We start from the raw sequence: 24,069 nt of genomic DNA, 5'->3' as shown, positions 1-24,069 counted from the left end.
GGCACGGGGAGACGGGGGCGCAGTGACAGGAGGGCACGGGGAGACGGCAGGCACACCGCTGGCAGCAGGAGCTGCGCTGGAGCTCTTGAAAGCCCACTGTCTGGCTGCCCGAGCCAACCTCTGCAGGGCCGACACCCACGTCTGCAAAACCCAGCAGGCACGTGTGGAGACCCAGGACCACTGGCTCCAAGGCCCCCGGGGAGCCGGACGGGCGGCCCTGTCACCAGCAGGAGTGAGGTCCCACAACATGCCCCGGGTTCGGGGGGCAGTACAGGAAGGGCTGCAGACAAAATGGGAAGGTTCACTGCCCGACCCTCCCCTGCAGCTAACTGCCCTCCAGATGGGCACAGGTCAGTCCCCCATCCTAACACAGGGAAGCTGCTGTGGTCAAGATCCTGGCCTTAACATGCCACCTGTCTCCTTAATCTACAGTGTAAAAAAAAGTTCAGGGTTTAAAGGCTCATTTTTGAGAATTCACATCAGAAGGTCAGGTCCAGCATTTTACTCAATTTTCCCAACACCCTCTGGAGTCTTTCTGGTCCCTCAACCAAGCCAGGACCCCAGCCCGCCCCACGCCTACCGCCGGCCCCGTGGCACTGTTCTGACTTCAGGAGCTCCCACCTTGTACAGCCGCTCCTGGTGACAGCTTGGGTCACACGTTTCATAAGACGATGGAACGGACCAGGTTTAGCCACACACACGCTGCTTCCACAGTAAAACACGTGACCTGACACACTTCTGCGGAGCACGGCACCCCACGCCGCCCGCTGGTTAGCGCTCCTGCGACTGCTCACGGAGGACAGGTGTGCATCTCGAGGGGGAGACACGTCAGGTAACACGTAACAACCAGCCCGCGTGGAGATGAAGGCATTTTCTGGTCCTTCTTGCGCCTCAGAGCCCTGGGCAGGCAGCCCCTGTCTCCCACAGTGCCTCCCGATGACTCACCCAGGTCCCCGCGGCTGGTGATCTACACTTCGATTCCGTAGTCCGAGATGTGCTCTCGCAGGCAAGACGCGGAGCAGAAGGGCGGGCCGGGGTCCGCTCAGCACCGGGTCTCACCAGGTCACACCAGAGGAGTGCCTGCTTCCTCGGCACCAGTGGGCCCCCCTCCGCTCCATCAAAGAAACCTTCCGAACAGGTGAGGCACATTCCTCAAGCTCGCGTTCCCCTTCGAACCATTTTCAGGGCATGTTTTTTCTAAGACGCATCTTGCGTGTTTCATCTGTGTCTCGCCAGGACTGTGATCCCTGCCATAGCCACGCCTCCTACCCCAGTACGGCCCAGACGGCTCCCCTTTGGCACAGCGTCCTCTTGACAGCTTTTCCATTCGCTGCTGCTGCTGCTGCTAGCACCCGACGTCTCACACCTGCACCCACCCACCTCTGATCCGCCCTGGAGAAGGAAACCAGGTGCCCACTCTTAGGAAGAGTGCTCCCTACCACGGCATACATATATCCAGGGAAGTTATGATTTGCAAAGCACATTTCCCCCCCATATCTTTCCATCTTGACGCCCTGGTTCCCTCCCTGTCATGCATCCTGGATCCCCAGGACCTGACCTAGGGGCACGGGAGCGTGGCGCTTCCCCTAGGTCTACCTACTAATCCATGGTCAGCACAGGGGACGAGGAGCACGTTAAACCACGTACAGGGATATAAGCTGAAAACCCCGGAGTGGAAGGAGAAAAATGAGACACGTCAACCAGTCACAAAGGATAGATCTTATTTGGATCCTGATTCAAACAAAAGAATATAAAAGGACTGAGACGACTGAGGAGATGTGGACTCTCACTGGACATAGTAAGGAATTCTTCGACCGCTCCACACGAGCCACTGGCGTTGTAGCCATGCTTTTATAAAGAAGAGCCCTTTGGGGACTTCCCTGGTGGCTCAGTGGTTAAGAATCCGCCTGCCGATGCAGGGGTCGAGCCCTGGACGGGAAGATCCCACATGCCGCGGAGCAACTGAGCCCGCGCGCCACAGCTACTGAGCCCACGTGCCACAACTACTGAAGCCCGCGCACCTAGAGCCTGTGCTCTGCAACAAGAGAAGCCACCGCCATGAGAAGCCCGTGCACTGCAACGAAGAGTAGCCCCTGCTCGCCGCAACTAGAGAAAGCTCGCGCGCAGCAACGAAGACGCAACGCAGCCAGGAATAAATAAATAAATAAATTTATATTAAAAAAAAAAAAAGAAGAGCCCTTTTTAAAGATACACACAGTTATTTACAAATAAAGTTTTATAATGTCTGAGATGTACTTCCAAATATTCTGGGGAGGGAAAGGGAGTAGGCAAGGATATCGCTGACACGAGATTGACCACGAGGTGATAAGCAAGGTTCATGACCCTCTTCTCTCCACTTCTGTGTATAATGAAATGTCTGTAAGAAGTTAACGAAAAAGCAAGGGCTTTGGCAACGGATAACTGTTGAAACCCCAGCTTTGCCTCTTGCCAGCTGTGGGTCTCACCTTCTGACATGATGTACGCCCACCTCCGCAAGGTGCTGGTGGGTTAATGAACGCCCAAAGGCGTCCCAGGGCGCCCGGAACAAAGGCGCCTTAGTGGGCCCTCGGCACCACCTGCTGACAAGGCTGCTGCTTGTAGAACAGGGCTGGGGACAGAGGAGAGCAGGCTCCGGGAGCGGGGCAGCGGGTGGCCTTGCACAATCTCATGCTTCTGACACTGAGACTCACCTCCAGAGGTGAGCTTGCCGCCTTGGGCTCGATCAGCTCCCTGGTCCATCACGTGTCAGAGACCCCATCTTCCTTTCTGCTCCCCCCTCAAAGTACCAGTAACTTCTCAAGAAACAACCCAAGCCGGAGCCAATCCTGGCAAAGACTGACTGTTCCTAATGGCTTAGTAAAAGGACGTCCGGCAGAGAACTGGCCTCACCCCGGGTGGCGTGACGGCTCTCGTTCAGCCCAGACCGGACTCCGTGTTGAAGGTGATCCGCAGAGAGGAGAAAGCAGCCGCCCCGATGAGAGGACGGAGCAGACACCCGACCCCACTGGCCACGCAGTCTCCCCCACACTGTGCGTCTGGAACCCAACGCTCCCAATTCCCTCTGGTGTGAGGGGCCACCGTCTTCACTAGGCGGCAGAGGGCCAGGATGCCAGGAAGGTCAGGGGTGCCTGGGGGCTCAGTCGGCCTCTCCCCTGCCTCCTTCCTGAGAGCTTCCCCACCCCAGTCCCAACGCCTGCCCGCGGCCAGACGCACCCCTGCCCTGGGCTCCTGACACCCCGCGGGGTGCCCTTGGTTCTATTCACACCGACTCCCGGTGGTTTCTGTAACTTGCCACTGGAGTCCTGACGTGTGGCATGGCGGAAGCAGTGACAGCCAGATGTCAAGACGGAGGACGTGAACGGACCGTCCTCCAAAGACCTACAAACGGCCGAGAAGCCCAGCATCATTAGTCATCAGGGAAATGCAAATCAAAACACAATGGGGTACCACCTCACAGCCGTCAGGATGGCTCTCATCAAACACATGAACATCACCTGAGGAGGTGGAAAAGCAGGAACCCGTACACCGCTGGGGGGGCTCTAAGGCACTGCAGCCGCCACGAAAAACCACCCTCAGCAGTTCAGCGCAGTGTGAACATACGACACGGTACTTCCACTCCTGGGTCTCTACCCAAGAGAAACGAAACATGGGTCCACACAAACCTGGTCCACAAGGGTTCACGGCAGAACTGTCCATAACAGAAAGTGGCAAGAACCCCGACGGCCACCAACGAATGATGGCTGTAAACAAAACGTGGCCCGTCCCCACAGTGGAGCAGTCTTCAGCCCTGAAAAGGGACGAAGCACGGACAGTGCACGGTGTGGATGAACCCTAGGAACCTCGCGCCGATGAAGGAAGCCAGACGTCAAGGCCATGCATCCCCGTATGATTCCATCTGTGTGATCTGTCCAGAACAGGCCGATCCAGAGACAGAAAGTACATCAGCAGTTGCCTGGCGCTGGGGGACCTGGGGGGTCGGGGCGGCGACGCTAAGGGCTGCAGGGTATCTTTTTTGGGTGATGAAAACGTCTAAAATGACTGCGGTGATGTGAATACACGAAAATCATCGAACAAAAGGGTGAATTTTGCGGAATGTGAATTAAATTTCAATTAAAAAATGCTTGCATCCAGGACTCACACCCTCCCCCACCTCACACTCCAGCCCTCAGCGTTTCCATCCAGCTTCTTGGCAGCGAAACAAGTGAAGCGAACACGCCCGCCGGGAGCAGAGGCAGCGCGCTGCACACACCTGCTACCCGACCCCCGGCTCTCGGGGCTTCCTGAAGAGCTGTGAGGCCTCTTCCCGCCGGAGAGGGGCTGTAACAGGAGCGGGACCACGCGGGGAAGGAGGCCTACACTGGTCAGAAGACACAAGCACTGTGGTGAGAGGGGCCCAGCCGGGTAGCCCTCCCTCCCCCGGCCCCACCGGGCACACCGCAGCCTGGCACCTGGGCACCGACGTGGTGGCCTCCTCGCCGAAACGCCTACAAATGATGGACCCAGCCCCGTTTTCAACATGCAGGAAGATGGCTGACACTACCAGGGCTCTTCCTACAGCGAACTTAAAGATAATAGCTAACCTGCAGCCCAAAGAAGTTAAATTAGTTGCGTGTGATTAAAAGACAACTGGAAAGATTCGTAAAGTGGTGAAACCTAGATGCCACATCAGTCCATACTTCAGAGAAACAAAGTATTTAAACTAGAAAGGGGGACTTCCCTGATGGTCCAGCGGCTAAGGCTCCCAATGCAGGGGGCGTGGGTTTGATCCCTGGTCCGGGAGCTAGATCCCATATGCCACAACTAAAGATCCCGCATGTCGCAACTAAAAAGATCCCGCAGGCCGCAACGAAGATCCTGCAAGCAGCAATAAAGATCCCACGTGCAGCGACTAAGACCCAGCACGGCCAAATAAATAAATAAATATTAAAAAATAAAATAAAATAGGATTTCAGGCATTATTCAGTACACTTTCTTCATCTGAATAAACAGCTCAGTGTAATGTTTTCCATGAATATACCATGACATCACCTCTCTCTGGGCGCTGGGTTCTCTCCAGCGAAGCCACAAACAATGCCACCAGCCTGTATCCAGGCACTTGTGAACCCCGAGGCTGCGGGAGCATGAGGCCCTCCGCCCGGTGCCGCTGGTGCCTCCCCAGCCCACACCCGGCCGAAAACCCCAGCGAGAGGGCAGGTACTCACGGGGTCGGTGAGCATGGTCCTCAAGTGAGAGGACAGGGCAAGCACCGCCAGGCAGTTAAAAACGACTCCATTGACCACGGAGTACCAGAAGTCTTTGGAAGGCAGCAGCATGACAAACGTCACCACGAAGTCCGCGTACACGACCAGTAGCCACGTCACGACAGCACAGATCATGCCACAGCCGTCGCGGATGAACCAGACCCTGTCTGCCACGTCGGCCTCGGATGAAGAGGAGGAGGAAGAGTCGTAGTTGTCATTTTCGGTCAGGAGAGGATGGTGTTCGACATCCCGGAGCCGGTGTCCTGATGACGGCATGGTTTCCCTGGAGGGGCATGGGACACAGCTGGTGAGGCTCCCGGGGACACACGGTCACCTGCGGCTGGCCCCAGCCACACTGCACAAGGATGACGCGGGGCAGGAGCTAGACACCCTTGGCACCCAGGCTCCAAGCCCGGGCGAGACGAGGCCTGGGGTACCACGGCCCCATCCACGGTGCCAAGGCCCGACGGCCCGCAGCACACACATGCCAGGAGCTGATGAGAGGCTGACAGACAAGGGGCTCTTTCACTGCTCGTTTCCACCCCGGCCCATGACCACAGAGCCCAGTTCTCGCCTGACTCTTCCCTGTTTCACTGAGTTCTTCACCCTCACTTCTCCCTCGTTTGAACTGTGACAACGTGCGACCATGTTTTTGAGGCAGTCTTCTTTAACTCTGTGCTGTTTCTAGAACGCCCTTCCTCTTTCAGTCTTTTAACAGTTTCCTTCACTTATCTGTTCTTTCGACAACTCTCCCATATTTCCTAATACCCGAGAACACACAGGGTAAACTAAACTAAAGGAAAACTTACACTTTTCCTAGCAAACATTTTGCTCCTTCTTTAAACCTATAACCTCCTCTCATCAGTGTCTGATATGAGTAGAAATACTCATGATAAATAAAGAAAGGGAAACAGAGTCAGTTCATGCAGGGGATAGAAAAACACTGATAGCACTTTATCAAACGACCCAAGGGCTTTCTCCGCTCAGGCTCGGCTTCTTTCAAACAAGCACAGAGCAGGCGACTGTGGTCTCCCCAGCGTGGCGGGGGAGGAGGGATAAGAATGCTCCTGGGGTCGGGTCTGCTACAGCTGATGCACGGCATCCGCTCTGGAACCCTGGCATTACTTCCTTCCTTAGCTGTAACCAGGGCACGGGAACGATGAGAACATTTACCGAATGAGCGAATCTGCGGATGAGAGCTCCTTCTGCAAATGTTTTGCAGGTTTCCCTCTTGATACAAAGATACTGACTGGTACAAGACAGCAGTGAAACCGTTCCCCGCAGCCTGCTCTTAGATCAGACAACAAGAGCTTTAAAATTACTGAAGTGAAGAACTGAAGATAAGAATTTGGGCAGCCCCGAAGCAGCCATTCTTCAGCCAGCATATACTGGACCCGACGGCTGCCTTCCTGCCGAGGCCTCTGCCGAGCCCCTTCCCTCCGCAGAGGCCACCCGCCCTACAGCGCCCGAGGCTTCTCTCTGCCAAGCAAGTCACCCTGCAGAGGCAGTCCTCGTGCCTCTGAAGAGCACTTTGCAAAGGGACCCTGAACATCAGACACGGCTATCTGGAGAGGGTGCTGGAGCGCGGTCCTGTCTACACCACTGTAAAGCCTGATGTCGTCAGGGGGCTGAGACTCTCTGGGAGGAGGAACGGCTCGGCAGCTCCACGGGCAGTGCGCTCAGCACTCCCTACCTTGAGAGGGCGTCCGTGTCTCAGCCCCGGGCTGGCTGTCAGCCCTCGTGGGAAAGGCCTGGGTCTTCTCTCCGGGCTCCCCGTCGGGTGCCCGCACGCCCCTGGGCTCACGGCAAGTGCGCATCTGTTTACAGGCAGACGCAACAACGTGAACTGGTCCCCGTCTCAGATCCAGAGAGAGGCCTAGTGATGGCCACAGAAGTTTTTTAGTGAATCATAAATGTTCATCAAAGCCTTAGCTGAGAAACTCCCCTGACCAGAATCCCTCTGCTCTATGGCTACTCCTCAGGTAAGACGCTTTCTATGAGCAACGGGTACCCGCCTGCTGGGCAGCGAGCAATCGCAGGGGCCACGTGTCCAGAGACAGGCTGGCTTTCTGTCAGAGCACGCTCATGCAGCCCGAGTTCGCCTAGAAATCAGGACCTGAGTCTTCTGGACGCCTGACCCAGTCCCGATTAACCTTCCCGGCTGAGGCACTGGTGACAGCAGCCGCAGGCCTCCCCGAGGGGTGCAGACGGCAGCTCTATTTGTGAGGAAGGGTGAGCGCACACATACCAACCCCAGTGGGCGGGAAGGGACGTTCCCAGAAGCACGTTAGGATACTGAGGCATCACACCTGTGTGCTTCAGAGCTGAATTTGTAAAATCCACTAGAAGGCAAAGGGAAAACCATCTCATGCCCAAAAGTCACTTCATTTGCAAGAAAGCAATCGATGAACACGGCGAGGTTAGGCTGCACACGTTCGGTTATCTGTCATCAAGTGCAGGCACCTTCCGCTGAGTCACAGCACTTACACTTCATTAATGCAACAGGAAGGGAGGGGAGGAAATGAAGAAACAATTCCTTTACGCTCAACTAATCTAAAAATGCTGGGAACACAAGAGCAAATGGCACGGCAATTGGCGATGCGAAGCCAGGGCGAGGGCACAGCCTCACCCTGTGCTGGCACCCGTCGCTGCTGACTGAATACTCCGGGTGATCACGTCTGAAGAAAACCTGAAAGCACTGTGCACCGACCGACGGTTTTTCTACTTTAATGTCCAGTTTAATGGGATTCTGTCTACACTCCAAACCTGAGCTGTTTATCCTCGTGTTAAATCAAGCCCCGTTTCCCAGAACGCTAAGAGCAACATTGCAGACCTCCATTATTTAAGGGACAACCACTCGAGCAAAACCCTTCCAATGGTTTACATTTGAGAACTCCCCTCATCTTGTAATACCTGCTAATAACTGATCAATTCCCTTCATGGAATCTTCCTCCAGGGACACACTCTCCTTTTAGCATAGGTGGTAAGCAAACCCAAAGACTATACGTGAAGAAAAAGATCTGCTTGTCACCATTAACCATCTGAACTGCCCGTATATGCCTTTTCAAAGGTGTGCAAGTTAGTGTCAGCCGTTAGAGAGGAAACAGTGATTAGAGACCTCAATAAACAATCGCTTACCTCACAAATTATTTTTAGACATTACTTGAACATTTTGTGTCTTTTCCTCAGGATCTTAAGGTGCATACTGTCCTATGTGGTAGGATCTGAAAGATAATAAAATCTGATTAGAAAAGTTACTTATTTTATGACCAAAGAACATATACTATTTCTCAGTGCATATGATCAATTTTTGGAGCACATGTAACCAGTGTGACGCTTCACACCTGAAGTTCCGTTACTCAGAACTATCTTTAACTATGAAATCATGACTCCTCTAGGTTTTCGTTACTAGTAAACTGCTTGACAATCCTGAAAATTAAGTAATTTATTTTAAACCTGTCCATTTTACCCTCTTGTTACTTTAGCCCTGGTCTTAAATACAAATCTCTAAGCCAAAATCCCTGAGAAAGAGACCCAGGGATAATCCCGACCAAATCTGGTCAACCTGCATTTCAACAGGCAACAACTGTTCACCGTTCACCAGCCACAGCAGAGGAATTACAGAAAAGACGAGAGAGAAAGAGGTGAGAGGTGCACCAGGCCCCGCTGTGGGAGGGTGACCCGGGGGAGGGGGCACGGTGCACGAAGGAGCGGGTGGAATGAGTGAGGGGCATCCCAGCCTGGCAGCATCTCCCACTGGGTGGGCAAGCAGACGTAGCCTCCCTAGAAGCACTCATCTGGCCCAAGAAGAGAGGCCGGAAGACGCCAAGATGCGGGGTGTCCCCCTCCCAAAGAGGTCAGATTGCTGCCAGGTTTCTGTAAGACCAGGGCCGCCAGAGGACAAAGTACCATGGACGCAGACGCTCCAAGCAGACGCTCCTGGTACATCTCATCCTTAAATATGAACCAAGAGCCAACAGATGTTCTGGAGAAAGCTCAAACAGGTCTCATGGAAGAGCCCCAGAAAAAAAAGAAACCGGAATTTAGAGCAGGCATAATGCACAGAGAAGAAAACTAAAGAAGAGTTAAGAGACCATCTGTGAGACAAAGAGGAACATTCTGAGAACTTCCTAGTTATTGAAAGCTAAAAATATGATGGTAGAATTTTTTAATCTTACAAACAAGACTGGAAGAGAGAATGGGGAAATTTCCCAGAAAGGAGAACTAAACAACAAAGGGGAAGGGGGGAAGGATAAACTTGGAGTTTGGGGTTAACATATACACACTACTATACAGAAAATAGATAACCAACAAGGACCTCCTGTATAGCACAGGGAGCTCTATTCGGTGCCTTATGATAACCTATACTGGGAAAGAATCTGGAAAAGAATAGATATACATATATATAAAACTGAATCAGGCTGCTGTACACCTAAAACTAACACAACATTGTAAATCAACTACAGTAAATCAACTAAAAAACAAGCAAAAAGAAGACAAAGACAAAGACCTTAGGAGAGAAAATAAAATGAAATCAGAGGACCAATCCAGGAGGTCCACCTTCCAAACAACAGGTCTGGCAAAGGCACCCCCGAACAAGACGTCCTTCCTCTGCACAGCTCCACTGCCACCCAGGCCGGCGGCCCCGTGTGCCTCGCAGCCTGTCCACTCTCTTTGCATCTGATATCCTTCCAACGTAACGTGTTTCTCTCAGCAAACCCTCAGTTGGTGTCTGTTTTCTGAAACCAAGACCCCTGACTAGGACACCAGGGGGCTGGCATGGAAGAGGGTGAGGGGACTGGGGGGTCGAGGGGTGGGCAGGGTAAGCTCCCCTGGTCTCCTCCTAGTAACTGGAGGCTGCTCGCTGCTTCCTGACCGGGAGTGCCCCCTCCGCCGGGCCCAGCTCTGCTGTCAGGCTCCCCTGCCCACCCGACCCTACAAGTGTCCTCAGGACCCGTGCTCCCTCCACAAGGACCTGGACAGCCTCCACGCACCCGTCACCGCCACCCTGCACACCAAAGGTTCCCTAGCCTATCTGTGGCTCTGAGTCCCCTCTGAACTTTTCAGTAACAAATGTGGCCGCGAGCCACAAGCTGCTTAGACTAACGGAGGTGACTTCTAAAATATGGCATTTATATGTATATATATATGGTAACTTTATTCACGTATCTGTGCAGTAGCCAACAGCTTTAAGCGCCAAATAACGTGAACCAGTAATGCCTAATTATGCCTAGTAATACTTTCAACTTTGCATTCACATTCATTTTGAGTATCTTCAAATGAGCTTATGTTAGCACTGTTTTAAAGGAAAACCGGCTTTGCAAAACCCAGGACTGCCCATCGCAGTCCTCAGGTCTACAGCAGAATCTCTACAATGAGACCAAATCCCCAGTTACTTTTATATATTTTAAAAAATAACCAAAATGGCAACCACGTCGGAAAGCGGCCTGGCACTTTCTCAGAGTTAAACCAACAGCCGCCCTGTGCCTCGGCAATCCCACTTCTAGGTATTTACCTCAAGGTGAATATGAACACAAAACATGGACAGAGCTGTTCAGAGCTGCTGCATTCATTAAGTCACCAGCCCTGAACAACCCGAACACCCCTCACCAGGAGATGAATAAACAAACCACAGTATATTCATACAAGGGGGATTGCGGACGGATACATGCAACCATGTGGGTACATCTCAAAAAATCATGCTAAGTGAAAAACACAAAGAATATGTACAGTAGGAGTCCATCTGCATGGCACTCTGAACCAGGCGAAGCTAATTTATTTTGAAAGAAATCAGAATGGGGTTGGAGCACAAGAGGGAATGACGGAGAGCCCAAGGTAACTTTCTGAGTTGACGGAAAGGGCAGCAGGCTACACAGGCACACGCACTGTCAAACCAAATTCAATGAGCTGTTAAAATTATACACTTAAAATTGTGCATTTCACTGTACGTTAACTATGCCTCAGTTAAAAAATAAACAGGAGAAAAAATAACCAGCACAGGTACACGTGCAGGTGTAAAAGGGTGTAGTAACAGCCAAGTTCTCAGTGCTGCCGAACCCATTCTCTCCCTACAGACACTGCCTTCCGAGCCAGGCCCTGTCACAGTTTACTTTTAACAGTATCTTCGGGCAAGTGTCTTAAACTCTTCCCCTCACTTTTTTCCCCGTGTCTATAAACAGAAGATGCATTTCTCATAAACAAAGTGAAGACAAGTAAACAAAAGACACCAATATACTTTGGTGATCGGTTGCTACAAAAAAGAATGAAGAGCCGATGACGTTCACTGTTGCAATAAAAGGAAATGTCTACCCTAGAGCCTGGTATTCACGTGTGCGTTAAAACACTGCTTAAACTCATCACTGTTCTATTCATACGCCCACTGCTGACCTATAAGAAACAGGAATAAGCACATCTCTGCTTCAGGCACAGAAGCAGCGTGTGAGGCAAACACAGGCCGTGAGATGTGCTGAATTCAAACGTGGGGGCGGGGCCTCCAAGCTGCAGACTCCACGTGAGGCCCAAGGATGCCCGACCTTGGACAGGCCCTCAGCCCACGAGGGCTCATGGGAGAGAGAGGCGGGGACCAGCCTGGTAAACAACGTGCTCGGTGTTATCCCCAGTGGCAGGCAGAGGGCGATGATGGAGAGAGATGACAATCGCTGATCCCGTCCAGAGGAACCAGAAGTGTCGGTTAGGACGGCAGCAGGAGTGGGCCCACAGGACAGGCAAGATCGCACAGGAGAGAGCAGTGCGGGAGGCACAGAGGCTGGAAGGGGAACCCGCGGGCTGCAGGGCCCCGGGCTCAGCGCGAGGGAGGGCGGGAAAGCAGGGAAGGGGAGGCCAGGGCCCCAGCACAAAGCACTCTGAAGGCCGAGCTAGGCAGCCTGAAATTCCGTGCGTCATTCTGCTGCAAAGGGAGACTGGAACTTCGGTCAACAGACAAATGTTTTAGAAAGATAACCGGTGACAAACTAAGATTAGGATGGAAGGAGGAAGACGGGCAGCCGGGAGGCGGCTGCCATGCCCCAGAGCAGAGCTGACAGAGGCAGGGCCAGCAGGGGAGCGGGGCCTGCAGGGGACGAGCAGGGGCTGGGAGCAGGAAGGCTGGCTGGAGCAGACAGCACACCAAGGGGCCGGGACCTTCTCCCAGCAGTTTCGGTAAAGAGCCAAGAGCTTGCAGACTGGGTGGTGAGCAAACTAAAGAAGGAACTTTGTTTGAATGTGGTTAAGTCAAGGACACATGTAGCTGGAAGGAAAAACAATTTTTCAATTTCCCCTCTTACGTATTATCTCATTTAAAGCTACAATGGGGCCTCCCTGGTGGCGCAGTGGTTGGGAATCTGCCTGCCAGTGCAGGAGACACAGGTTCGAGCCCCGGTCCGGGAAGATCCCACATGCCGCGGAGCAACTAAGCCCATGCGCCACAACTACTGAGCCTGCACTCTAGAGCCCGCGCTCCGCAACGAGAAGCCACCACAGTGAGAAGCCCGCGCGGCGCAACAAAGAGCAGCCCCTGCTCTCTGCCACTACAGAAAGCCTGTGTGCAGCAACGAAGACCCAATGCGGCCAAAAATAAATTAATTTAAAAAAATAATAAAGCTACGATGAACCTCTCAACAAGACAGAATTCTATTTGTTGTGTAAGCTGACTTCACCCTCACTGGCTCCCAATAAATAGAATTAACGTGGCTTCTGCAACGAATTTTAATTTGTGTAACAAATGATTGCTTTGTCCAAGTATTTAATTGATGTGATACCTTGTTTTCATTTTTTATAAAACCCTTTATACTGTTCCAATAAATATCTTTATTAGTAAAAAAAGATAATAAATAAAACAAGAGGACGGGACCAAGATGGCGGAGGAGTAGGACGAGGCGCTCACTTCCTCCCACAGGAACGTGGAAAGCACACCTGCACGTGGACGGCTCCCACAGAACAGCTCCTGAGCGCAGGCACGAGACCTCAGACTTCCCTCAGACTTCCCGAAGGGCAAGAAAACCTCCAGCTAACCAGGTAGAACAAAAGGAAAAAGAAAGAGAAAGGAATGTAGACGGGGCCTGCGCCCCAGGCAGGGAGCTGTGGAGGAGATCAGCCTGGACAGGCGGCGAGCGTCGGAGCCTAGCAGGAGAGCACAGGAACCAGTCTGCGGAGGGCAGCACAGAGAGCAGCCTGCACAGAAGGTCAGCGCCGCCACCCTGCGCTCCCCAGCCTCAGACGCTCATCCATCAGTGCTGAAGCTCAGGCTTCGGAGGTCAGACCCAGGGAGAGGCCCGGGGCGGGATGCACGGAGACAGCTGAAGAGGCTGGACTGTGGCAACTGAGGGTGTGCTCGGAAGAAGCCGGGGCCTGTCAGAGAGCCAAGGCGCCGTACTGAGGGGTGCACGAGGAGAGGGGAGGGACCACCATAAAAGCTTCTTTCCTTACGAGCGTTCCCAGGCAACAGGACACTGCCTACAGGAGCTCTGGGTGCGGGCGCGAGTCACTGCCACCATCATGGGCTCCAGAGACAGGCACAGGCCACCGCTAGGAGACCTGCGAGCAGCGCCAAGTGCTGCCCCTGCCATCCCAGTAGCGCACAAGGGCGGCTGCACCTGCACACCCCATTATCAAGGGAATAAAAGCCAGCAGGTGCTGAGGAAACAGACAGCGTCCAAACTAACAGCAGCCCCTCAATTCTGGAAAAGATGGCGGAGTAGAAGGATCGAGCTCATCTCCTCTCATGAAAACAGCAACATCACAACGAACTGCTGAACAATCATCGACAAAAAAGACTGAAAGCTACCAAAAAAAGATATTTTACATTCGAAGACAAAAGAGAAGTCACAATGAGACGGTAGGCTAGGTGCTTTCGTGCCAAGATAATTAACAAAATGGCAATAAGAACATACATATAATTACCTAAAATTTAATGGGATTCGTAATGGGTACAAAAACAAGACCCGTATATATGCTGTCTACAAAAGACCCACTTCAGACTCAGAGACATGTGCAGACTGCAAGTGAGGCGATGGAAAAACGTATTCCATGCAAATGGAAATCAAAAGACAGCTGGAGTAGCAATACTCTTAGCAGACAAAATAGACATTAAAATAAAGACTGTTACGAGAGACAAGGAAGGACACTACATAGTGAACGAGGGATCAATCCAAGAAGAAGATATAACAATTGTAAATATATACGCACCCAACATAGGAGCATCTCGATATATAAGGCAAATACTAACAGCCATAAAAGGAGAAATCGACAGTAACACAATAATAGTGGGGAAATTTAACACCCCACTTACATCAATGGACAGATCATTCAGATAGAAAATCAATAAGGAAACACAGGCCTTAAATGACCAAGAAACCAGATGGACTTAATTGATATTTATAGAACATTCCATACAAAAGAAGCAAAATACACTTTCTTCTCAAGTGCACATGAAACATTCTCCAGGACAGATCATACCTTGGGCCACAAATCAAGCCTCAGTAAATTTAAGAAAACTGAAATCATATCAAGCATCTTTCCGACCACAGTGCTATGAGATTAGAAATCAATTAGGGGGACTTCCGTGGTGGCGCAGTGGTTAAGACTCTGCGCTCCCAATGCAGGAGACCCAGGTTCGATCCCTAGTCCGGGAACTAGATCCCACATGCATGCTGCAACTAAGAGTCCGCATGCCACAGCTAAGGACCCGATGCAATCTAATAAATAAATATTTATAAATAAATAAACAAATATTTGTTTATTTTTGGCTGTGTCGGGTCTTCGTTGCTGCGCTTGGGCTTTCTCTAGTTGCGGCGAGCGGGGGCTACTCTTCATTGCAGTGCATGGGCTTCTCACTGCAGTGGCTTCTCTTTGTTGTGGAGCATGGGCTCTAGGTGCGTGGGCTTCAGTAGTTGTGGCACGTGGGCCCAGTAGTTGTGGCTCATGGGCTCTAGAATGCAGGCTCAGTAGTTGTGGTGCACGGACTTATCTGCTCCATGGCATGTGGGATCTTCCCGGACCAGGGCTTGAACCTGTGTCCCCTGCATTGGCAAGCGGATTCTTAACCACTGCGCCACCAGGGAAGTCCCAATAAATATTAAAAAGAAAGAAAGAAAGAAATCAATTCGGGAAAAAAACCTGTAAAAAACACAAACACAAGAAGGCTAAACAATATGTTACTAAACAACCAATGGATCACTGACGATATCAGAGAGGAATTCAAAAAATACCTAGAGATAAATGACAACAAAAACAAGATGATCCAGAACCTGTGGGACACAGCAAAAGCAGTTCTAAGAGGGAAGGTTATAGCAATACAGTTTTACCTCAGGAAACAAGAAAAATCTCAAACAACTTAAACTTACACCTAAAGCAACTAGAGAAGAAAGAACAAACAAAACCCAAAGTTAGTAGAAGGAAAGAAATCATAGGGGCTTCCCTGGTGGCACAGTGGTTAAGAATCCGCCTGCCAATGCAGGGAACATGGGTTTGAGCCCTGGTCCAGGAAGATCCCACACGCTGCGGAGCGACTAAGCCCGTGCGCAATGAAAGCAACGAAGACCCAACGCAGCCAAAAATAAAAATAAATAAAAGAAAACGAATAAATTTTTTCAAAAAAAGAAAAGCTATGATGAACCTAAAGAAGGACTTGGTCTCCCTATTTTACAGATGAGCCACCCTGGACCCCCAGTTAGTCTGGGACCTCCACACAAGTCCCACCACGCTGCTTCTCGGTTTGAACAGGCCACACTTTTAAAAAGCCTAGGACAGCCCCAAAGAGATGTAACGAAAAGAGACTGAAGACGATATGCCTAGTTAAGCCAACTAAACAATCAGATTAAGAAACTATAAACCAAGAGGTCCTGGCATGGTTGCTTTTTTCTTTCTCAGTTTATGGTTATTTGAGCTTTTCCTGCAACTACAAAAGCAACATAGGCTCATTTTTTCTGTTTTTAAAGAATAAGGGTCCCAGTCTGCAGACGCAGGGGCTGACAGAGCAGAGGGACCCTTCTTCCCTAGGCGGGGGAGGGTGGGGGAGAGGGTACAGAGAAGATGGACGACGCGGAGCTAAAGCAGATCCCACCCCACACGCTGTTCTGAGCGGCAGGAGGTGGGCTGTGGGCGCTGGAAGTGGAGAAAAGCTGAGGACGGCGACTGAGACTGGAAAAAGGAAGGCGGGTAGGGGAGGTGGCAAGAGAGAGCTGCAACTCAGCACCGTGGGCCAGACAGCGCTGGAACCCCGGTTCCCAATAAACGCCACAACAGCCAGGCCTTTCATCCACAAGCCTAGCCTGGACCCAAAGCCCTGCAGGGGGTTGGGGGTTCGGCATGGAGGGCAGGACGAAGGGGAGCAGCCTGCGAAGCCAGGTGACAGGAAACTGCAGGGACTGGAGGTCCTGAGGCCTGGAGGATGTGCAAGGGAGCCAGGTCGGCAGAGGGTGTGTGTGTGTGTGCGTGCGTGCGTGCGTGTGTGTGTGTGTGTGTGTGTGTGTGTGTGTGATTTATCCTCTTCAATGGTACATTTGTCATCATTTAGTCTAAATTTCATTCCTTCAATTTCTTGATATTCTCTCAACTTAGTATGATGTAAGATACATAATCATGACCAAAAAATAAGCCTGTAAGGTGGAATTTTAAGAATTCAGAGGAGAAAAAAAATATTTTTTTTTTTAGTTAAAAAAAAAAACAACTTTCTTGGGCTTCCCTGGTGGCGCAGTGGTTGAGAGTCCACCTGCCGATGCAGGGGACACGGGTTCGTGCCCCGGTCTGGGAGGATCCCACATGCCGCGGAGCGGCTGGGCCCGTGAGCCATGGCCGCTGAGCCTGCGCGTCTGGAGCCTGTGCTCCACAACGGGAGAGGCCACAACAGTGAGAGGCCCGCGTACCGCAAAAAAAAAAAAAACAAGAACTCAGAGGAGGTGTCATCCAGGATAACAGTATGATCTCACAAGTGGCCCCGCAAACAGGCTGCTCCACAGAGCAGAAGGGAGAAGGACAACACTTCCGTCCCACGCACATCCCCAACCGGGGTGATCAGTGAGCTAGGACGGGGCCTGAGTTAGGTCGGGAAGACTACAGAGAGAGGCAGACTCCTCACTGAACTTGGTAAAAGAATGGAGCATTCAGGGCTTCCCTGGTGGTGCAGTGGTTGAGAGTCCGCCTGCCGATGCAGGGGACACAGGTTCGTGCCCCGGTCCGGGAAGATCCCACATGCCGCGGAGCGGCTGGGCCCGTGAGCCATGGCCGCTGAGCCTGCGCGTCCGGAGCCTGTGCTCCGCAACGGGAGAGGCCACAACAGTGAGAGGCCCGCGTACCGCAAAAAAAAAAAAAAAAAAAAAGAATGGAGCATTCAGACAGCCTACCCCAGTGCCTTGGCTCCAGTGCATTCAGTGCATTCAGTGCCACTGCAATTATGTTCTTGTATGTTCTTTCCATCAATCTGCAGTCATGAAAGATTTAGTTTGTGCTTTCAAACCAGACCAGTAATGTATGCCACATGAACCAGTATTTTCTTCTCAAATTACTGAATTTGAAGAACAGAATATTAACCTTTAAGGGAAAAAACCAATGGAATATTAAGTGAACAAAAGCCAGGTCTCAATAATGTGCTGGCACACTGTCCACACTGTGAACAGTAAACGTATGTAACCTTTCCAGAAAGGTCTTTCAAACTAAAACAAAACAGGGCGAACTGAGAAACACACAAGGAGCCAAGGCTCTGGGAGAGGAAAGCCAATCTCACGGGGGTGGGGAGGGGACGACACTGGGCTTTTCTCCATCCCGGCAGCCACTCTTCAGCCTCCTGCCAGGTCCTTCTCCTCCACAGACATCGAACTGTGGTGGTGCCTGGGCTGGGTCCTGGGTTGTCCTCTTTAGCTACATGCTCTCTAAATAATCTCACGGGATCTCAGTCCCATGTAGTTAGAAAAGATGCCCGTGGGAAACTCCCAAACGAATAATGCGTTACTGGGTGTCTCCAGTCCAGTTACTCAACAACTCCACGGGAGGGTCAAAGCAGAAACCCCTCCACCCACCAAAAGCTCCTGACCCTACCTTCTCGTCTCTATAAATGGCACCACCATCTAGTTGCCAAGGTCAAAAACCAGGACACACCCTTCATTCCACTCTTTGCCCAACCTCCCCACACCTAACCCGTCAGCAGGTCCGTGGGCTGGACCTCCAGCACCGACCCAGATCAAGGCTGCCCCGCCTGGGCAGCACAAACCAGCGCTCCGCTTCCACACTCACTGCCTCTGTGCACCCATAACCCACTCCCCGATCAGCACCCAGGCCCAGTTTTTACAGGTATAAGTCGGGTCCTGCCACTCCCTTACCTATTAAAACCAGCCAACTGCTGCCTCTGCGGTTAGAATAAAACCCAAAGGCCACCCTGTGGCTACACAGCCCTACCTGGCCCAGAGCCTGTGGACCGCACCTCTTACCTCTCCTCCCACCCGGGCTGTCTCGTTCCTCTGTCATCACCGCAACAGAATGTTCTCGTAATATCCCCAGCACACCCCGAACTCCGCAAACCCTTGTTGAGTGAGAGAAGGAAAAGCAAAAACAAACCCCACAGGAACCGGAAAGGAGTAAGAAAGAGAGTCAAAGTGGGAGGCCTGGGGTGGGGTGGGATGGGATGGGGTCAGACGGTCCGGGGAGCCGAAGGGGGAGAAACGTGGACGGGTTAAGGGGGGAGAGGGAGAAGGGGAGGAAGGAGAGAGACCCACGCTGGCAGGGCTTTTTCTGGGTGTGTCACTGGGAGCACACAGGCTGCACGAGGCAGCATCAAAGGCACGTGTACACAAATACCAAAGCTTCCACCTTTATCCCCATACCAGAGCCACAGCCTGAAAGTCAAACGGAGGAGCTATTTTTAAAAATCCCAACATGGTAACTAAACCCTGAAGAATTCCAAAGCCAGAGACAAAAAGAACCCCAGAGTCCCCAAACCCTTCAAGTGTCCCGTCCCAGGGAAAAGCTGAGCCTGAACCAAGCTGGTGAATCCCCGCCTCTTTCCTTATCTTCCTAAATGGGGTTTCTTTAATAGGAAATGAACTTTTGTAACATCAGACTTGCCCAGACCTGCAACACGAGGCCCATCTGACCTGCTCACAGTGAACCTAGCTCTCAGATGCAAGTTAACGACAATGTAAGATACTGGAATGTGAAAGGACAGGCCAGTTGCTGAACATCTGCCATGTGTCAGGACCTTTGTATACATCATGACGGTGAACCCCGCCACTACCCTAAAAACAAGGTGCTCGCTGAGGGATGAGGAAATTGCGCCTTCGAGCGGCAGTACCCTGCCCAAGCTCACGGCCAGCAAAGCGTGGAGTCGGGGCTGTTCTGACTCCAAAGCCCACGCTCTTCCATGAAAACACGCCACCTCCCTGAGCACTTGGTTTCAGAAAACATGTTCCGTAACGTGGCCACTGAATCTGGGAAATACGGACCGCTAAGAATTCAAAACGTTCCGACCAGAAATACTGCAAGAGCCTGTCTCAAGAGAAACTAGAAGCTTCTCTACCCTGCCTGCCCCGGCTTATTACTAGGTCTGCAAACGCACTGCGCCCTGTCCCAGAATGACCCAAACCACCAGCTTAACACAGAGCCGGCCTCTCCTTCCATTTACTGATAACACTCCTCACACAGCCAGTATTTACTAAGCACCTTTTTTTTTTTTTTTTAATGTTGAGCCTTCTTTTAATTTATTTATTTTTATTTTTGGCTGTGTTGGGTCTTCATTTCTCTGCAAGGGCTTTCTCCAGTTGCGGCAAGCGGGGTCCACTCTTCATCGCAGTGTGCGGGCCTCTCACTGTCGTGGCCTCTCCTGTTGCGGAGCACAGGCTCCAAACGCGCAGGCTCAGTAGTTGTGGCTCACGGGCCCAGTTGCTCTGCGGCATGTGGGATCCTCCCAGACCAGGGCTCAAACCCGTGTCCCCTGCATTAGCAGGCAGATTCTCAACCACTTCGCCACCAGGGAAGCACTACTAAGCGCCTTTTAACCTCTGGACACAAGGCCTCTTCTTCCCTCATTCCTACATGCTGCCCACGCTTCCTGCTTACAGCTCTGACCCTTCCCTTCCCACCTTTCTCACAACCCAAGCTTAGGCACCCTCACCTCTGGCTGTACCTCTGTAGAACCCTAACCAACAGAGGCGCCAAACCTTGGGACCATGGCATTCAAGGCGCCACTGAATCTGGCTCCCCTGCCCTTCCAGGCTCTTCCACACAGCGTTCATCCTGCTTCCCCTGCCGGGCCTGTTCACACCTCTGTGCTTCTGCTCCCGCTGTTTCCTCCAATTAGAAGACTCTTGCTCTCTGCCTATTTACCACGAACCCACTATGTACAAACCACTGCAGGGTGTTTTCAAAACTGTGAGGTGCTGTACCAATATAAGGCATTATCTTGGCCCCATGAAGAGCCTGGATTTATCAGACAATTATTAAAATTCTACTAGAGGTTTTTCAAGAATAGAATGAACTAGTAAGCAAAACAAGAATACGTCTGTAGACAGAGGCAAAGAAGTGAGTGAAAGAGAAAAAAAATCAGAGGCAAATGAGAGTAAGTGACTAAATGCCGTCCCCTAACAGGCAGACCAAAGTACAGACACATGTTAAACTGGAAAGGAGGCGTTTTCTCCTCAGAGGCAAGGGGAAGAAAAAGACTGAAGGGCATTCAGAGATATCTCAGCTGGAATGGAGTCAAAGTTGAGAGAACTCTCCCAGCAGCCTCTGCTCTATGATCTATAAGGGAGAGTCCTCTGTCAATGGTAAAGCAAAAAAAGTGTGTGTGTATATATAATATATATACACATATATATATAATTTTAAGTGAGGTATAGTTGATTTACAATATATAAGTTTCAGGTGTATGACATTCACAATTTTTCAAGGTTATATTCCATTTATGCTGTAACTAAGGAGCCCTGGAGCCACAACTAAGGAGCCTGCCTGCCACAACTGAGGAGCCCACATGCTGCAACTAAAGAGCCAACGAGCTGCAACTAAGAAGCCCGCCTGCCACAACTGAGACCCAGTGCAACAAAGCAAATAAATAAAAAAATTAAAAAATAAAAAAACTGGCTGTATTCCCTGAGTTTTACAATATATCCTTGGAGCATATTTATTAATGATGGTTTGTACCTCTTAATCCCCCACCCCTATCTTGCCCCTCCCCTTCCCTCTCCCCACTGGTAACCACTGGTTTGTTTTATAGCTGTGAGTCTGCATCTCTTTTTAAAAAGTATATTTTTAAGGAAGGTACCATGAATGAAGGAAGGATGCTGTGTAATAAAGAATTTAATCATGCTCAAATGAAGGTCTGGGCTTTATCATCGGCTGACAATCTGATTTAGGGTGGGGACTGGCCACATCAGAAAGACCAACATGATTTAGGGTGGGGCTCTGGGTCACGCAGTATCAGTTGACCTGGAAACTGAGATCAACCTTGTGGGCGGTCAATCAATCAATCATTTATGCCCATGTCACAGAAGCCCAATAAAGACTCCAAACACCAAGGCTCAGGTGAGCATCCCTGGTTGGCAATACCCAGTGCACAGTGTCTCGTGTCAACGCCAGTTACGTTCCAGCTCCTTGGGGAGAGGACAATGGAAGCTCCATGTCTGGTACAGCCCCAGATTCTGTCCTGAGAGCCGCTTCACCTGGCTGACTTTAATAAACCATAACTCTGAGCACAACAGCTTTCAGTGAGTTCGTGAGGCCTTCTAGCTAGTAATCGAACCTGAGGGTGGCTTGGCGAACCCCCAGACTTGCAACTGGTGTCAGAAGTGACGGTGGTCTTGTGTGGACTGTTCCCTCTCAACTTTGTAGTTGACCAACTCTGCAGGTGGCCCAAACTCTTCTCAGGTGCTACAGCTGAAGGGTCACACACAAGTTGCTAACCTGACCCTGGAAACTGGCTTTGGGGACAAAAGGGAGCAAGAGTGAGTGTTTAGATTCTATACTTTATGCTCTGCTCTAGTGTTCGAACTTCCTTTTTTTTTTTTTTTTTAACAAAACAAGCATGTATTACCTCTGTAATTAAAACATTACTTTTAAGAAACATACCCCCAAAAAGCTGCTTTAAGAAAACTATCTTGTAGAGCTGCTCAGCATGGATTGGAGCAGGGAAATTCTGGAATCATCAGGAAAACTACTTCTCAGTTCATCCCAAGCATTAACTTCACATGTGAACTTACTGCTCGTTCCATTGCCTCACATTAACAAAGATTATGTGATTTATGTCACCAAAGGGTCCAAGCCTTGCAGGTAAGTTTCAGAAAGAATGTAAAAGCATGTCCAGACTTTTGACTGGCTCAAGACTGTTCTTATACAAAGTTCCTTTCAGTACTTTCTCTCTGTCGCTGAGAGGGTCACTCTATTCATGCTAATATTTGTCCTTTCTAGAAGAGGATTTCTGCTTTCATAGTGCATTGATTAGCAAGGCTGAAAATTCCCAATTCACTCATTGTAATTGAGGCAGGCTCTGAGTCATTGGTAAAAAAAAATAATAAAAAATAAAAAATAACAAAAGAAAACTTCTGTATACATCTCTACCCACTTTGCTTTGACGTGAGATGTGTGCATAGAGAGTTCCAGTTGTTGGGCTTCCCTGGTGGTGCAGTGGTGGAGAGTCCGACTGCCGATGCAGGGGACACGGGTTCGTGCCCCGGTCCGGGAAGATCCCACATGCCGCGGAGCGGCTGGGCCCATGAGCCATGGCCGCTGAGCCTGCGCGTCCAGAGCCTGTATTCCGCAATGCGAAAGGCCACAACAGTGAGAGGCCCGCGTACCGCAAAAAAAAAAAAAAAAAAAAAAAAAAGTTCCAGTTGTTGATTTATGAATTATTTAGGAAATTACTATCAAATAGTCTCATGCTCCTCCACCTCACAACTGAAAAGCCCACCTACCAGCCTCACTCCTAAAAGCACACAACCCAAATAATGTCAGTCACTCGACCCTTCTATTTACCAGAAACTTTAAGAGGTGCAATTTAAGACATCTGTTCCATTCCGTTTTTCAAATATCCCAAGAGCCTTTCTCTTTAATCAAGTATTCTGGGGCTTCCCTGGTGGTCCAATGGCTAAGACTCCGCGCCCCCAATGCAAGGGGCTTGGGTTTGATCCCTGGCAGGGAACTAGATCCCACATGCCGCAACTAAGAGTTCGCATGCCGTAACTAAGTTTGCATGCTGCAACGAAGATCCCGCATGCCGCAACTAAGACCCAGCACAGCCAAAATAAATAAATATTTTTAAAAAAAAGTATTCTGACTTCCTAAGAAGCAAATTTACGGCGCGGGCTTTCTCTAGTTGTGGCGAGCGGGGGCTACACTTCGTTGTGGGGCGCAGACTTCTCACTGCGGTGGCTTCTCTTGTTGCGGAGCATGGGCTCTAGGCGTGTGGGCTTCAGTAGTTGTGGCTCGCAGGCTCAGTAGGTGTGGCTTGCGGGCTCTGGAGCACAGCCTCAGTAGTTGTGGCCCACGGGCTTAGTTGCCCCGTGGCATGTGGGATCTTCCCAGACCAGGGCTCGAACCCGTGTCCCCTGCATTGGCAGGCGGATTCTTAACCACTGAGCCACCAGGGAAGTCCCCAAGGTGACTTTCTAAAAAGGTGACTTCAGATAAGTAAACCTTGTTAAGACAGAATCAAAAAGATTAAATCTGACTTTTAAAAAGGTGACTTTAAGCCAATAAAATCTGTGAAAGTATCAACAGATTAAATTCATCATCTTTAAGGTGAAGAGTCTAAGAAGAAATATACATTGGCCCAGATTTCTAGACCATTTGAGACAGCAGTAGTAAGACAGATAAATCTATGTACATTAAGTACAAACACTAAGCAGACTGCAAA

At 50.7% G+C, this 24,069-nt stretch overlaps 1 protein-coding gene across 4 annotated transcripts in view; it reads right to left on the bottom strand.

Annotated features, from left to right (window-relative positions):
* Positions 1–24,069, bottom strand: part of ZDHHC7 (zinc finger DHHC-type containing 7) — a 30,859-nt gene that overhangs the window by 5,791 nt on the left and 999 nt on the right. The window contains exons 1-3 of one of the 4 annotated variants that reach the window (XM_029207949.1): positions 18,659–18,696; positions 8,379–8,464; positions 5,202–5,523 (exon numbers count right to left, since the gene is read on the bottom strand). In XM_029207949.1, coding sequence (XP_029063782.1) covers positions 5,202–5,516 — 315 coding nt within the window. In that variant the 5' untranslated portion in view covers positions 5,517–5,523; positions 8,379–8,464; positions 18,659–18,696. The other 3 variants (XM_029207964.1, XM_029207955.1, XM_029207939.1) reach the window with 3 other exon arrangements.

The sequence above is a fragment of the Monodon monoceros genome, unplaced genomic scaffold, assembly GCF_005190385.1.
Source record: "Monodon monoceros isolate NGI ecotype Baffin Bay Population unplaced genomic scaffold, NGI_Narwhal_1 Super_Scaffold_10, whole genome shotgun sequence".
Classification (NCBI taxonomy): Eukaryota; Metazoa; Chordata; class Mammalia; order Artiodactyla; family Monodontidae; genus Monodon; species Monodon monoceros.
Note: the sequence above shows the minus strand (reverse complement) of the source record. Positions and strands in the feature narration are given on the sequence as shown.